The 15,221-nt window shown below is 39.0% G+C and overlaps 1 protein-coding gene across 1 annotated transcript; it reads right to left on the reverse strand.

The window, feature by feature from the left end:
• Positions 1-5,613: 5,613 nt before the first annotated feature.
• Positions 5,614-13,073, reverse strand: LOC124256942 (excitatory amino acid transporter 3-like). Its single transcript, XM_046690904.1, has 3 exons — positions 13,052-13,073; positions 6,166-6,363; positions 5,614-5,831 (listed from the first exon to the last, which is right to left on the reverse strand). Exons 1-3 carry the CDS (start codon positions 13,071-13,073, stop codon positions 5,614-5,616), a joined length of 438 nt encoding a protein of 145 aa, XP_046546860.1.
• Between the last annotated feature and the right edge of the window lie 2,148 nt (positions 13,074-15,221).

Here is a 15,221-nt window from a genome sequence, read left to right on the forward strand (position 1 = left end):
TTAATGAAGCAATGATACAACCGGATCCTGTCCATTTGCCCCAACGTAGTAGTGTCCTATTTGATGTTTTAGTGGTCTTATTGCGGCTCTGAATCAAACAAGTTGTGCAAATACGCAAATAACCGTTATAATTATTGATAGTGTTCAACAGTAACTGATCAATTCGAGGTCCGAATTCTAAGCGTGAGGGGTTTCTAATCAAGAGTTTTCAGTTATCGTGCTGATAGGACCTGTTGAAACTATTAATGAATATTCTACAAATAATCAAAACAAAAACGCTTTGACAAATATGTGAAATCCTTATTATATGAGAACCGTCCAGTTGACATGTATCGAGTTGTTTCTTTTGTATATTGCATTGTAATATGAATCAAAGTCATGTTCGATGTTATTTCATGCGTTTTCTTATTGTTTTATGTGTTTCTTGTTACTTGCTGTCGGTATCCAGATGATAAGAAAATAACACTCTTTAAATGTACATTTGTTTAGTTATTCATATTAAAAAGTGCCTTTGTATTGCTTTAGCGTTTCCAAGCATCTGTAGACCGCCTCCGTGGTGTAGTGGTTAGAGCGTCCGCCCGAAGAGCGGAAGGTCGCGGGTTCGATCCCCGACCGCGTCATACCAAAAGACGTTAAAATATGGTACTTCTTGGTCCATGTCTGGCGCTCGGCATTAATGGGTACAACAAGGACTGGTCGGATCGGAGTCAGTATAATGTGTCTGAGTTGGGTATTCATGCTTCGATGTGACGTTAAATCTTAACTCACTCACTATTCATGCTTCACTGCGGCATGGTATCTCAGTGGGCTAGCACTATAAAAACCAGCTTAAGTCTGGGCTAGTACAAGCAGCCGCACATACACATACACATACACACGCATGCAGCGAAATATTCTCAAGCACGACGTTAAACCCAATTTCCCCTCACCTCCAGACATCTGTTTATATTCTTGTTCGATACTGTTCCCAAAGCAGTGAATCACTTCTCGTTTTCATAGTCATGTGCAATATACAATATTTCATCATAATATTTCTTACAACATGTATGTGTTCATTTTATTGTACAAGTTGTACAGATTCTATACATATGCTGGATATAACAAAATCAGTTTCTTTTATACACCGATTAAATAGCAAGGAGTAAAAGATGTCTTTGTAAAATTCTCATACGTCCGTGAAGGTTTGGTCTTCAGAGACTTCCGCTTTCTGTTCTCTGGGTGTATGCGGAAAGAAATGATCCAGCATGGACGCTACGAAACAGTCACCAGTTATATTCACCACACACTGCATCCGACTCCTGCCGATACAAGATATGTGTTCACGTTCTACGACATCGTAATGCATATTAAAACTAGATGTTACCTACTTTAGAAATACAGTACTTGTCTGGACAATGTCATTTTTTACCAATCAATATCACATACATAGATACATACATAGATACATACATACATAGATACATACATACATACATACATACATACATACATACATACATACATACATACATACATACATACATACATACATACATACATACATACATACATACATACATACATACATACATACATACATACATGCATACATAGATACATACATGCATAGATACATTACATACATAGATACATACATGCATACATAGATACATACATACATGCATAGATACATACATACACAGATAAATTCATACATACATACATACATACATGCATGCATGCATGCATGCATGCACGCACGCACGCACATACATACATACCACTCCAAAATTTAAGTTTCTTTGATATATTAATGAACTATACTGGTCATCTCCGACCTTTACCAAGAGTCATAATATTGTTTACATTTGTAGCAACGTTTCAGTACCACGTACATATTTTAATTTGGATATTTTCAGGGTTGAGGAATACAAGAATGATCACACAATTCAGATTCACAGTAGAGGGTTGGAAGAATAATTACATAGAATAATTGAAAAATTAATACCACTTTTAGGTGCAAGGATTGCATAAACATCTATATTTGCCTGTGAGGTAAAGCAAGGTTGGTCCTTGGTGAAATAGAGCCTAGGGATGAATTGTCCCAACATACTAAGTCAATAGATTAAAAATAAAACACGAAAAGACATACAATCGGAAATCACACATGTACGTGGGACGACAAGTTTCGGAAGGGAAAATCTTCTTAACATTTGCACGTGTATGTGACGGGTTTCACAATTTGATAGTTATTCATAAACACAAAAATGACGTTACGAAGACGACGTTATCAAAAGTAACTTATCGAGACGACGTTACCTAGTCGACGTTACGCAAATGTCATGTTGCAGATGTCGTACGACTTTAACCGGGCCAACGTCGTTAATTAAAGGTCACGAATAAATAACTTGCCATCCACGGGTATGCACATGTGCAGCTTTTCAAATGTAATCACAATAGGGCCCGTAAGTCTCACGAGGCGCTACTTCCGGCACAGGATTTCCGGTTACAAGCGCATATTCAAGAACCAGCTCTGGTTCCAACTTGCGCGACCGCCAAATATGACTTTACTAGACCGGGCCAAGTGTACAACCATGCATGTCTGTCACAGCTGTTGACGGTCGTAATAGTTGGATAATTTGGGGATGGTTAGATCCGAAAGTTTTATTCCTGCAAGGATTATCGGTTCCTTACTGACAACTGACAAACATGAGATCATTCGAAAAGGTATGTACCGGAAGTACTAAACAACATAAGGTCTAGTGAAGTGTTGTGACCTACTTACGGGCCTTTTAAAGATTTTTCAATGCTTACAAGAACCAGTCGACAGCCATCAGGATGGAGACGTCTTCTGGAGGAATACCTACTGAGGACAGAATCACCATCAGTACAATGACAGACGAGTTTGGCACTCCAGGTGCGCCCACACTGCCCAAGACTGAACATAAACTGGAACACATACAGATTGGTATACAATGGATGACGAATGAAATACAATGGATGGTGTAGAAAAATAGATTCCGACTGTGTTTATTATTATTAAGTCACTGGTACTCTACAGAGTAATGTTTGAGGAAAGCGACTGCATAATGACGTGCTGACCTTTTGATGATGGCCCTACTGTTGTTTGAGAGTTGTTATCAAGAACTGGTGTGTCTGGTCATGTCGGATCATAAACTAGTCCAGGTTTAACACTGTATATATGTTAACCTCGAGAAAACGCATGCAGTTCACCTGACCTCAGTATCGTGACTTCGATGAAGCGTAGAGGTATACGACGTATCTGGGCAATGTAAACGGCCGATATGACCTGGAAGATGGCGGTACCGTCCATGTTGATGGTTGCCCCTATCGGCAGCACAAAGCGAGTGATGGCAGTGTTAATCTTCAACCTTTCTTCACAACATCGAATGGTGAAAGGGAGAGTTGCAGAACTGAAGGACAAAATAATCTTCCAATGTTGAAATAATCCGTCATATCTTACACCTTAAAGTTATGGGATGCAATGATAAATTTTATATCAAATATCCTTTTACTCCAATTGTGTTGAATTCATTTATGAATACAGAACGTATGTAATAACAATTAAATGGATGAAGGCAATAGACACGTCTACATCCTATATCACCTCGAAGCAGTTGCAATCGCCAGTAAAGCAGCCTGTGGTACCCCTTTGACGATTCTGTAAGGATTCTTTCTCGTCAAGGCCAGATACAGCAGAGGAAGGACAATTAGGAGGTGGATTCCAAGACCAATCAAATTTGTTATTGTGTAGACGGCAAGCTGTTTTGAGGAATCAGTGAGGTTCTTGACTTCTAAAATGTTCCCCATTATCAAGGACATTATCCCAATTGGAGAATACCTGAAAATGAGAATAATTTAGGGACACTGATAGGAAAAGACGTCGGTCACAAGAAAACCAAACAAGAGTGACAGATTTCATTTAAGTACAAAATCCTAACAACAATTTACCAGTGGAGTTATGTAAAAGACAATATTTTGTACAGGACATCTATCCATCACGATCATGAGTAAAACTAAATTACTGAATTACCTCCGTGAGCAGGGGTCTGAGCAAAATGTGTCCAGGTTGATTCATATTCTTAAAAAAATCCAAAACATTCTTCCCAAAAAGTTTGCTGTCATCACACTCACCACAAAAACATCAGTAAGGTTTTGATGGTAATGTCATTAACAACCGTAAAGAAACGCAGCACCACTTTCCCCTTGTTGCCAAGGCGACCAAGGATTACACCAAAGAACACGAAGTAGCAGATTATTCCTGAAGATGAAAGAACATCCCTTTGTCAATAAACTGGGTACCGTTGTACAAAACAAGCGTAGCGGTAGGAATGTCGCAAATCTGTGTTGAGCTAAAGGAGTTAAGATCACCTCACTGCAAATACCACTTTATACAGCGGCACAGATTTGTAGTGTTGGACAAATTGCTTTCTAACATGAAACGAAAGTGTGTTGGCTATTTTAAAGTGATGGGGACATTCTGTGTTTGTTAGTTTGTTGTTTGACGCAACAATGGGCAATATTCCAGCAATATGGCGGCGGTCTGTAAATACTCCAGTCTGGACCAGACAATCCAGTGATCAACTGCATGGGTTTCGATCTACGTAATTGGGATACTATGACATGTGTCAACCAAGTCAGCGAGCCTGACCACCCGGTTCCGTTAGCCGCCTCTTACGACAAGCATGGGTTGCTGAAGATCAATATTCTAACCCGGATCTTATAAGACATGACGCTATTTGAAACAAATTGCAAATTAATTAATGTTTCCCAGCGTACTGAAATATCAATATTTCAAACCCTAATAAACTTAGGAAGGAGTCAGAAATTTAAGCAGGAATGTGTTTGAAATCCTCGAGTATTTACGGATGTATCAACTTTTGAATTCTTGCATGCAAATGTCTGCAAATTCCCTCATAGCAGTTTATGAGGTGCTTGTGCGCACGGCAATGCATGGTAAGCATGTGTTTCGAAGGTGGAGCTCCAAACAAACTGAACACCCAGAGTTAGTTCATATCGGGCAGCATATCCACTTGTTGCAATGGCGTAAAATCCGGATTAGGGTTTAGGTCCCGAGAATATTAATGCCAAGGATTTGACAGAAAATGAGCAGTAAACTCTTGTCATTATCATGATTCTTCATGAATGTAAACAGTTGAAATACTGGTCCTATATATACAAACGGTATATAATATGTGTATAACAGGAGAGGAACAGTACAATTCACAGTAACTGCACCTCCCCATTTTAATACCAACGTGAACATACCTATTGTGTTCATTCCTGGTTTGTAGACAGACTTTGGGGCCCATACATGTGTGTCACCTTTGTTTGGAACTGATGAGGTGTCATTGACGTCTGGACTGGTTAAAACTGTAGAGTTCTGTTGCCGAGAAACCTCTACCTGTTCCTTTACGTAAACGGTACCACTTGTCTGCAAGCTTGCTTGAACAATGTTCTCGGGGAAAAGGTTCCTGCGTGCAATTACCTGAATTAAACTCTAAGAGCCAAGTGTGTTTCAGAAAGCTACTGCAAATATCTTCAACACCAAGGATTTGAAAATACAACAACGTTGAATTAGGCTTCAAGTACCATAGTAACCTTCAATGAAATTTACCTGACTAAATCCAGGAACACGTCTAGAGCTGAAGCTGATGGGGCACCCCCTGATGACCTGACAGACATGACGTTGTTGTTGGCAACGTCCCCTGGTCTGATGGTGAGAACGAGGATGAGGCCAATGATTGTTGCCAATACTGTGGTACTGATGTAGTAGACAATGGTATATAAGCCAATCTTACTGGCTGATTTATTATTGAGGTTAGCAAGACCTGCAATAGAGACATGTACATAAACATATGTTAATATCTTCTGAATTGTTTAATGCATTTCATTCCACATATGTATGTTATATTTCATACGTGTTTAATCAATTTTACTTTGTTGTTTAACGCTGCACTCGTAACGGTGGTAGCCTCAAATGTTTCTATTTACCAGATATTGGGCAGTGGGGTAGCTTAAATGTTAAAGCGTTCGCTCGTCACGCCGAAGACCCTGGTTCTATTGCCCACTATAAGCCTATTTCCGGTGTCCCCCGCCGTGATATTTGAATAATATTGCTAAAAGCGGTGCAAAACGAAACTCTCCCTCACTCAGTCACTTTACCAGTAATGATGCTGGAAACTATCAAGGGCAGAATCAGCATCTTCATCAGCCGTAGAAATATCTCCCCTGGGAATGAGATGAGGATGATGACCTTTGGGGAAGGTTTCAACTGACGGCAGAGCAGTCCGATCGTAAATCCGAGAACCACAGCGATGACGGTAGCAAAAAGCAACATGTGTTTGCGAAGACAAACCAGGGCTGCGAACAACACATCTACATTTAGATATGTGAATGTAGTTTCATGAATAATAGAGACAGGACATGGAAATACAAGAAGTGGCGTGTAGATTCATCGCGGTTCATGAAAGCTGAACTAGTCTTATTTCATATCATTCCCCATGGCCCTTCCCAGTCGCTATTGGGACGGCGGGGTAGCCTAATGGTTAAAGTGTTTGCTCGTTACGGGTTCGATTCCCCGACAATGTTCAATGTGTGAAGCCCATTTCTGGTGTCCCCCGCTGTGATATTGCTAGAATATAGGTAAAAGCGGCGTAAAGCCATACTCATTCACCCAGTTAACTTTTTCATTGTTCCTAATATATGATATAAAACATACCTTCATTATCCTTATTCTTTGGTCTCAAAGATTAGATAGCGCTCGCGTTCCTAAAATGGTGGGAACAACGTTTTACACAGGTTTCAAAAATCTCCACTTGTCTACCCTGAAATGAAAATATTGTACATAGATAATGTACTTAAATGTATGTATGTATGTATGTATGTATGTATGTATGTATGTATGTATGTATGTATGTATGTATGTATGTATGTATGTATGTATGTATGTATGTATGTATGTATGTATGTATGTATGTATGTATGTATGTATGTATGTATGTATGTATGTATGTATGTATGTATATATGTTACATCGAAGGTGAATTTCTCCATTAACTTGGGGGAACCACCTGCAAACCTTATGCGGATGAATTGCAAGAGGATCATGTATGAAATTGCTGAAAAGCATGTGCAGATATCGTGCATGTGAACAGCTGCGTTTTGGTGTAAAGTTTTGTTAAGAAATCGCCAATTTTCACTGATTTTTATCATTTAGTGAACCCATGACAATAATCATTTCAACGTTACAAATTTGTTTTACGATACATCAGTTCATATGTAAACAGTACCTTTAAACAGTATGGAATATTTTGCAAAATCTAGTTTAGAACAGGTGACTGAAGTAAGTGGCTACATTTACACTAGTGAGTCTAAACCTTTGATGGGTAGTATATATCTGGGGTGACCCCGTGTCCTTGGTGAAAGTAAGATGTGACTAACGGGATCGGATGGTCAGGCGCGCTGACTTGGTTGACACTTGGTTGATGTCATTGTATCCCAACTGCGTATATCGATGCTCATGCTGTTGACCACTGCATTGTCTGGTTCAGACTCGATTATTTAACAGACCGTCTCCATATAGTATATCGCAGATTTCATTATATAATGACAAAAGTATACAGCGGATTACTGACGGAAGCGAAATCAACATACGTATGTATGTACGTTTCAAATAATTATGAAGCATGATTTACTTCAGCATATAATTGCTGAAACTTACGGACGACGGGTTGTAGTTGTGCAAATACGAAAGCATACCATACACGTGTGTCCATTTTTGACAATGTATAAAGCACATTTGGTTCTGGTGAGGCATTCTGGTACTCACCTCGCATTAGAATAACCAGACATTAGCATCATAAAGTATCAGTAATTGTTGTCCCAAGTCTCTTGAGACGTGAAAACATCGCTTGTTGCACGAAGTGGTCGACGTGTGATTTGTCGATGCTTTATAAGCGTTGATTTTGCTCCTCGAATTAAAACCACAAGTCTTGTACAAGAATGTTCTCCGCCTATACGACTGATTGACACATGCCGTTTAAGCTGTAGGTAGTGTGTTCCGGTATGGTTGAGTATGATAGCGCTGTCAAATCAACATTCAATGTGAAAAATAGAATTCATGTGTTGCTTATTCCAATAGTGATTCTGATCGTGGTGCTTCTGTAGGACATAACTGTTGTTCAGATCAGGCAAATCAATATTTCAAGCTGTTTATTAAAACACGTTTCACTGCTTTGTAAGTTTAGAAAACATTTATCTAAACTATTTTAAAAATGATGTTAACTCGATGTTCTTGAGGATCAGTGAAACATCGTTTCATTAGAAAACACATTTTTATAAATAATTTCATAATAAGCAAATGCTTTTAAACTGATAAGTATGCTTCTACTTCGGAAATCGGAATCGTGGAGGTCTGTAAATAGTGGAGCCAGGTAGCAATCATACAGTAATTGACACCATGAACATCGATCTATGCAATCGAGATGATCAATAAGCAAATCTGACCACCCGATCCTGTCAGTCTACGTTTCATCTCATTGTACACTATCCTTTCATATTCCCAAGACAATAAAGTTGAAATACATCAGTATCAGTTCCTTTTGTGCAGGGCAAAATCCTCCTCCTGGTCATTCAGAAAGGACAGCATATTTCTTCTTTTTTAGAATGGCTTACATAACATACTACTGAAACGGGTGACTGACGCAGCAAGTGAGAGAGCATATAAGTGGATGTTTTACATCCCAAGGCTGGAAATCAGTCTCTCCAGTTGTGGGAAAACAGTATTATTCCAAAGTCGGATCAGTTAATGTAATATATGTTACATCTTGGCTTACACTTTCAGATTCTAGTACTTTTGTTGGGTTGAGTCCATCCTGGATTCGAACCCACACCTTCAGAGTCAGGCACGTAATCTCCAGCACACAAAGTCAGCCGTCTACCCACTCAGCCAGCGCGGATCAGTTAATGATTTTAACGAAACTGATGAACAAACGTTACTGAGTAAATTTGAAGAGATGGAAAATTATTCCTGCTCCAAGAACATGTTTGTAATAAGGTAATACGCTTTCGTTAAAACAATCGACTGAGGAGATATCTTTGATACACAAATATCATAAGAGTAACTAATTGTTTAAGGCTTCAATGCACTGATATGTGTTGCAAAATAAGGTGCCAACCTTACCTGTGATTATTCAAGCTGCCTAACTTCACTATACGAAGGGAAAGCTGTACAGGAAACTGTATCCGCTGATTGGTGTATCACGACGGCTTGTGAGGCTGACACATCATCCCAGCAAGAATTGTAGCGAAGAGTGAATGCGGGATGAATATACCAAAGTATGCCGATTGTTAATTATGAATCAAGATGCACGTGGTATATGTTTATTCATTTGGTACCTGTACAGGACATGTAATTTGTGTTATATTTGGGACTGCACTTTATCTCTAAGCACAATCGCATAACTGTCCACACATTCATAGATCGGCCAAACAATTTTGACGTACCATGTTTTATGTTAATATTCGAAACCGAGCCTAACTTGGGGTTACATGTTGGATAACAACGATTAACCATTCACAAAATGCTGCACCTTTTGACAACTAAATGTATATGTATAGGGCGGTTAGTATGGTATGGCATCGCACCCCCGAAAACGTGGCAAGTTGGTCACTTGTTTGTCTGGTCAGGATGTGTTTACAATATCGACAGTTTATCCGTTTACGTGGATGGGTCCTCAGACCTCAACGTCATTACACATGTATTACGTAAATTATTGTATGCTGAAACAAATTAGGTAACAAAAGCTGATTCTTATCAACGTATAAATACGTAGTGTAATCCCCATAATAAAACAGGGCGTTGTTCTGTGAAAACACTGTGAAAAACATTTTTGTTTTTGTTTTTAGATCTGAACATGTTTTGGAATCTGTTCAGCGTTTGGACACGTTTAGACATTTTTAGTGTTCAGTCGTATTTGGAGTTTGAACATTCTAGCCAACATGTCTACATAAACTGCATATCATTGGGCATTACGCCAGCTGTAAAGTGTGGTACAATTAATTGTTGTGCAAATCAGATCATATGGCACGTGTGTAACAGATGCTACACTATTAACATGACATTTACAAATATACGAAGATGAGTTAATGGTGACTGACAAAAATATACAACTGTGACGGCATCAGTCGCCATAGCACATGTGGTAGAATGAACGACTATCATTCAAGAATCAAGAATAAATAAATCGCAATTCCAAATCCTGAATTCAGGTTTTTTTGGGTTATGTACATAAATCAGGAGAAGTGGATCCGCATCCCCGCACCGCCCTTTGGATCCGCCCCTGCTGAACGTTCTATTTTTTCAATGGTATACTAACTATTAAGGGTGACTTTTCCAATACTATTGCAATAGTTTTTTCCTCCTAGAATTGTCTCATTTGAAGTCATGTCCCAAATGAATGTATAGTTTATATGAAATAAAACAAGCTGAAGCAGTTTCAGTCTCTTTTAATAACTGACCATCCTCGATAAACTCCAGGGTATACGTTACGTAACGTACGTGACTTTACGTAACGTGACGTAACGTATACCCTGGAGATTATCGAGGATGATAACTGACAAGAAACGCGAAACCCAGATGGATTTTGTTTAAGAGGTAACAGGGGTGGATAACTCTAAATCAAAGTGAACGAATCTGGTACTTCCTGTATTTTGCGCTGCGCCTTTATCAACGGAAGTCAGTTACTAAACTATCGATACTTTCGTTTCTCCCATTTATTAATTGCTATCGGTGACTAAACCAATTGCAATCCATCGATAGTTCGATGCATCGTTACAGCCCTACTAACTATACGTGAAAATATGTATCGTATAGGTCCCCCAGTATATTGATGGAAAAGAATACGAAATCGCATGCACAGCAACCAGTTTCGATACATGATGAAACATGCAACACCTTTTAATACGAAACATGCATTCATTGTTCAGATGATTCATTGAATCGTATTGAATACACGTACTGAATACTTCAAAGAGTGCATCCGCACTATATCCTAAGTATATACATTACATTTGGTTTTCGCTGAGCCTTTCTAATACTGTTATAAGGTAAGAGTGCAAATCCTGAAACATTAGAAAAATCTAACAAATCCATTATTGAGAAATGCGGTTATTTCGTGATGCTGAGAATGCATAAGACACTTTAGGTGTTAGTTAACTGCAATTGCAACAGCCAAACAGGGTTGTCTTATTGACATGACATTACCACGACGGTCCATGAAACGTTATTGCTAACCTCTCAAAATGGATGATATTGTTATACGATGACAATTAGAATATCTAGCAACTTCGTTTTGCGCCATTCCTCTTAGGAGCATACAGAATGCGTCTAGACGCAGATTTTGTACAAGACCTTGAATTGTGTAAATGAAATTTACGGTTCAAAAAAGTGTTTAAAGTCCTTGAAAGTTCTGACAGCTTAACAATCATTAAGTGTTGTTCACATTAAAACATCTGACGTGTGCGTCGGGCCTGAAAATCCAAACGGCGCTTGTAAATCACATCCCTGAAGTTGAGATGTCTTCCTGCAAGTCTATTAAACGATGTATTGGGTATTTTGAGAAAACATTATACTAAAACTTTATATGAAACAAAGTTACATTTTTCATAAACGCACGTACAGTCTTTAAAGTGGAATAGATATTCACCACCCAACATTTCACCTCTCTTTCAGTAAACGTTTGTTACTCTTCTTGGCGCATTTTAATAACTTTGTCATAAAGCTACGTACACAGATTCTCAAGTCAACAATTGATAAGATAAATCTGTTACCATTGCCAGAACTTATCTAATCATAAGCTTTCTCTTATTTGTTTGTAGTCTTCTAGGTTTTGCAAGTTCTGCAATGTGACAAGTGACAAGTGACACGTTTGCATTTGGGACCACGTGACCGATATTGCAATATAGAAAAACTGCACACAGTGCGCATTTATCATTCAAAATAATATCAACTGGCAAATTTATTTCTAAATACAAGTTTTGTATTTGTGGATGCTAGCAATTGGTACTTTTTTGGAGCAGACGGATTATTATAATAACATTCAGGTAAAAACAAATAAATAAAAGAGAAATTCGTCTTCAATACAGCCCAGGAGACATTTAGTACATAACAATGCATTTGGGTTATCATAACATTTAAATCTATCTAACCGAACTTTCAATTTATGAGATGCACAACTAAATTTACAATATACCATCCGCAGGTCCTTTTCGGGAAACAATTCAAGAATATACTTTCAACACCCAAAACAGATTTAAAACCACTTAAATGTTTTAGAAATGATGGCCTGAGATGTTACAATGCCAGTTTTGAAATTGTATGTCCCAAAATCTTTGTGAAAACATTAGTACTACCGCAATCTTCAGCGATCCATATATACGAAAAGCCACCAGATATTCGAATATGAGAAACCCAACATTTTTTATCCTGTTCATCAAACTGTTTCATTTCATAAGCAGCCCTTGGATACCTTGACCAATCCATTCGACAAAGTCTACACCAGTAGCCAATAGAACGACTATAGTAAATACTACACAAATAGGTAGATCACACAATCACAAGTTCTGCACAGAGATCATTTCATGATAACTACACACAGCAGGGATTTCCATTTGGCAATTGCTTATATAAATATATCATTGCCCGCAGAATGCCATTGCTTTCTAGGTCCCTAGTATGGTGATCTACCTTCAGTTGTTGGCAATACAGCCCATTTATATATTGTACCATTAACTTAGAAATAGTGTTTTTAATGTTATGTGCTAGTTTTAAGTACAAATCTGTGATAGACTAGTTATTTTACTGTCCTTCGCAGACAGGTAAGTATATAAGTTTGTGTTTATTTCATGTATGCATTTGTAAATTTACAACTTTCATGGTCACGATATGGCTGAAATACTGCCGATGTGACTTTAAATTTTAACTCACTCACCCATTGCTTTCTAGTGTTCATAATTGCAGAAAACTAAACTCATTATGCTATGGGCTTACCTTGGTCGATCCAAATAGCCATGGATATGGAAAAACGGCTTGTTTATCTCAGCTAACTGCCCTGTGTGATGTTCGTTCTCGCAGTTTGTAATTTGGCAATATATATGCAATTCGAGCAATCACAAGATGTATGTATAAAACATACAAACACTGAAGGCATAATCTTAATGACGCATGTGCGGTAGGGACCATAGTGGTTAAAGCGGAATATTAAAGTGGAATATTACTAAAAGTGTCATAAAGCAATTTCACTGGGCATGAAAGCAGTGGCCCTTTCTTGCAGAACTCCTTCCAAATTTAAACCCGTGAAGATCCGGGCTAGAACTGGACTCCAGCAACCCATGCTTGTAACAGGCAACTAACGGGATCGGTAGATCAGGCTTTGTTGACTTAGCTGGCATATGTTATCGTATCCCAAATGCGCTGATCGATGCCCGTGATGCTGATCACTGGATTGTCAGGTCCAGACTCGATTATTTACAGATCGCTCCCATATAGCTGTAATATTGCTGAGTGCGGCGTTAAATAACAACGACAAAACAAAACCAAATCTTCTAAGGTCACGCAAACACAAGGATCACACATCAGTTAATTATGGAGTTAACTGGGCACGACGCCCACATGTACGTGGATCTGATGGAAAGACTTGCTGACCATGGCCCCGTTCCACATTGCGATCGTAGCGCTAAGATGATCGTAACTCCCATACTTTAACATAGACTTACGACAGTCGTAGCGCTACGATCGCTTTGAGGAACAGGGCCCTCGGCCCCGTTCCCCAAAGCGATCGTAGCGCTAAGATGATCGTAACTCCCATACTTTAACATAGACTTACGACAGTCGTAGCGCTACGATCGCTTTGAGGAACAGGGCCCAGGACCCCGTTCCACAATGCGATCGTGCGCTACGACTGTCGTAAGTCTATGCTAAACTACGATCATCTTTGCGCTAATATCGCTTTGAGGAACGATACCCTGAACGTGTAACTGGTGTACAGTTCACAACAATGAATAAACAGACAAACAAAGCAGGCTTTTCCCAGCGCTCGGTCGACCATTCCGTGCATCCCGACAGTCTGTCAATATATCCCGTTGCGGTAATGACATATGAATATCCAGCAAGGGATTTATGTAAGCAGTGTGTCACATCTGTAATCATATGTTAGCTCCATCTGATTATGGGCGTGCAAGGTGTCACACATGAATATAAAACCATGCAATCTGCGTCTGAGATGTGGTGAGTGGGTCGTTTGTGTGTCCATACAGATGTTATTTTCGAAATGGAATTACGAAGTTAATCTAGAAATCTGTACATAAGACAAGCAGCAAAGACACGTGGTCTAATTAACAATTGTTTTCTGAAATTGACTATGTTTTAAAATCACTACAGACGAACTGCAATGACAGTGGGAAATAGAGAGGCAAAACAAATTTAATAGCAGTACAAATACAACGACAATATAACAAAAAACAATGATTATAGCAATAATGATAATGATGGTAATATTCACCCCACTGGAACTGGCTGAGATTCCAGGGTGAAAAGGTGATCTTCACACAACGTGAAGATCCGGGTTAGAACTGATGTTCAATAACCATGCTTGTCGTAAAAGGCGACTAACGGGATCGGGGGGTCAGGCTCGCTGACTTAGTTGACACATGTCATCGGTTCACAATTGCGCAGATCGATGCTCATGCTGTTGATCACTGGATTGTCTGGCCCAGACTCGATTATTTACAGACCGCCGCCATATAGATGGAATATTGCTGAGTGCGGCGTAAAACTACACTCACTCACTCATAAAAGTGAGATGACTGAGGTATAAAATCTTCTAGTAACACTTTGTGTCAGATGACATATTCTGGAATGGGCTAGAAATTTCCAGGCTAATCGTTTCTCCCAGTCTGACAACTGTTGCTAACACGCCATAGTCCTCTACTACATCTAAAAAGAAACAATGCAGCGCATTTGTAAAGCTATTTGTGAGTAGCATAACAATATGTCAGAACTAAACTGCTTCTCTTGTTTTAAGCTGAAGGTAAATCAAGATGAGGCAATACGATTACAGCTGCCTCTCGGACTGTAAAGAGCCGAGGATAACATATGTGGACGTCTATCTGAGCAGCCTCTGGGTTTATGATGGGCCATATAACATAAGCTTAATTTATTT

Source organism: Haliotis rubra, unplaced genomic scaffold (assembly GCF_003918875.1).
Source record: "Haliotis rubra isolate DU_JTF1 unplaced genomic scaffold, ASM391887v1 Scf644, whole genome shotgun sequence".
Lineage (NCBI taxonomy): Eukaryota > Metazoa > Mollusca > Gastropoda > Lepetellida > Haliotidae > Haliotis > Haliotis rubra.

Bases quoted from the DNA above. Each gene is read 5' to 3' on its own strand.
- LOC124256942 (XM_046690904.1), bottom strand. From the start codon at position 13,073: ATGGCTATTTGGATCGACCAAG. The intron at 6,364-13,051 runs GTAAGCCCATAG...TGTTGTTCGCAG, and splicing joins GGCTATTTGGATCGACCAAG to CCCTGGTTTGTCTTCGCAAA. The intron at 5,832-6,165 runs GTAAAGTGACTG...TCTCTATTGCAG, and splicing joins AGTTTCCAGCATCATTACTG to GTCTTGCTAACCTCAATAAT.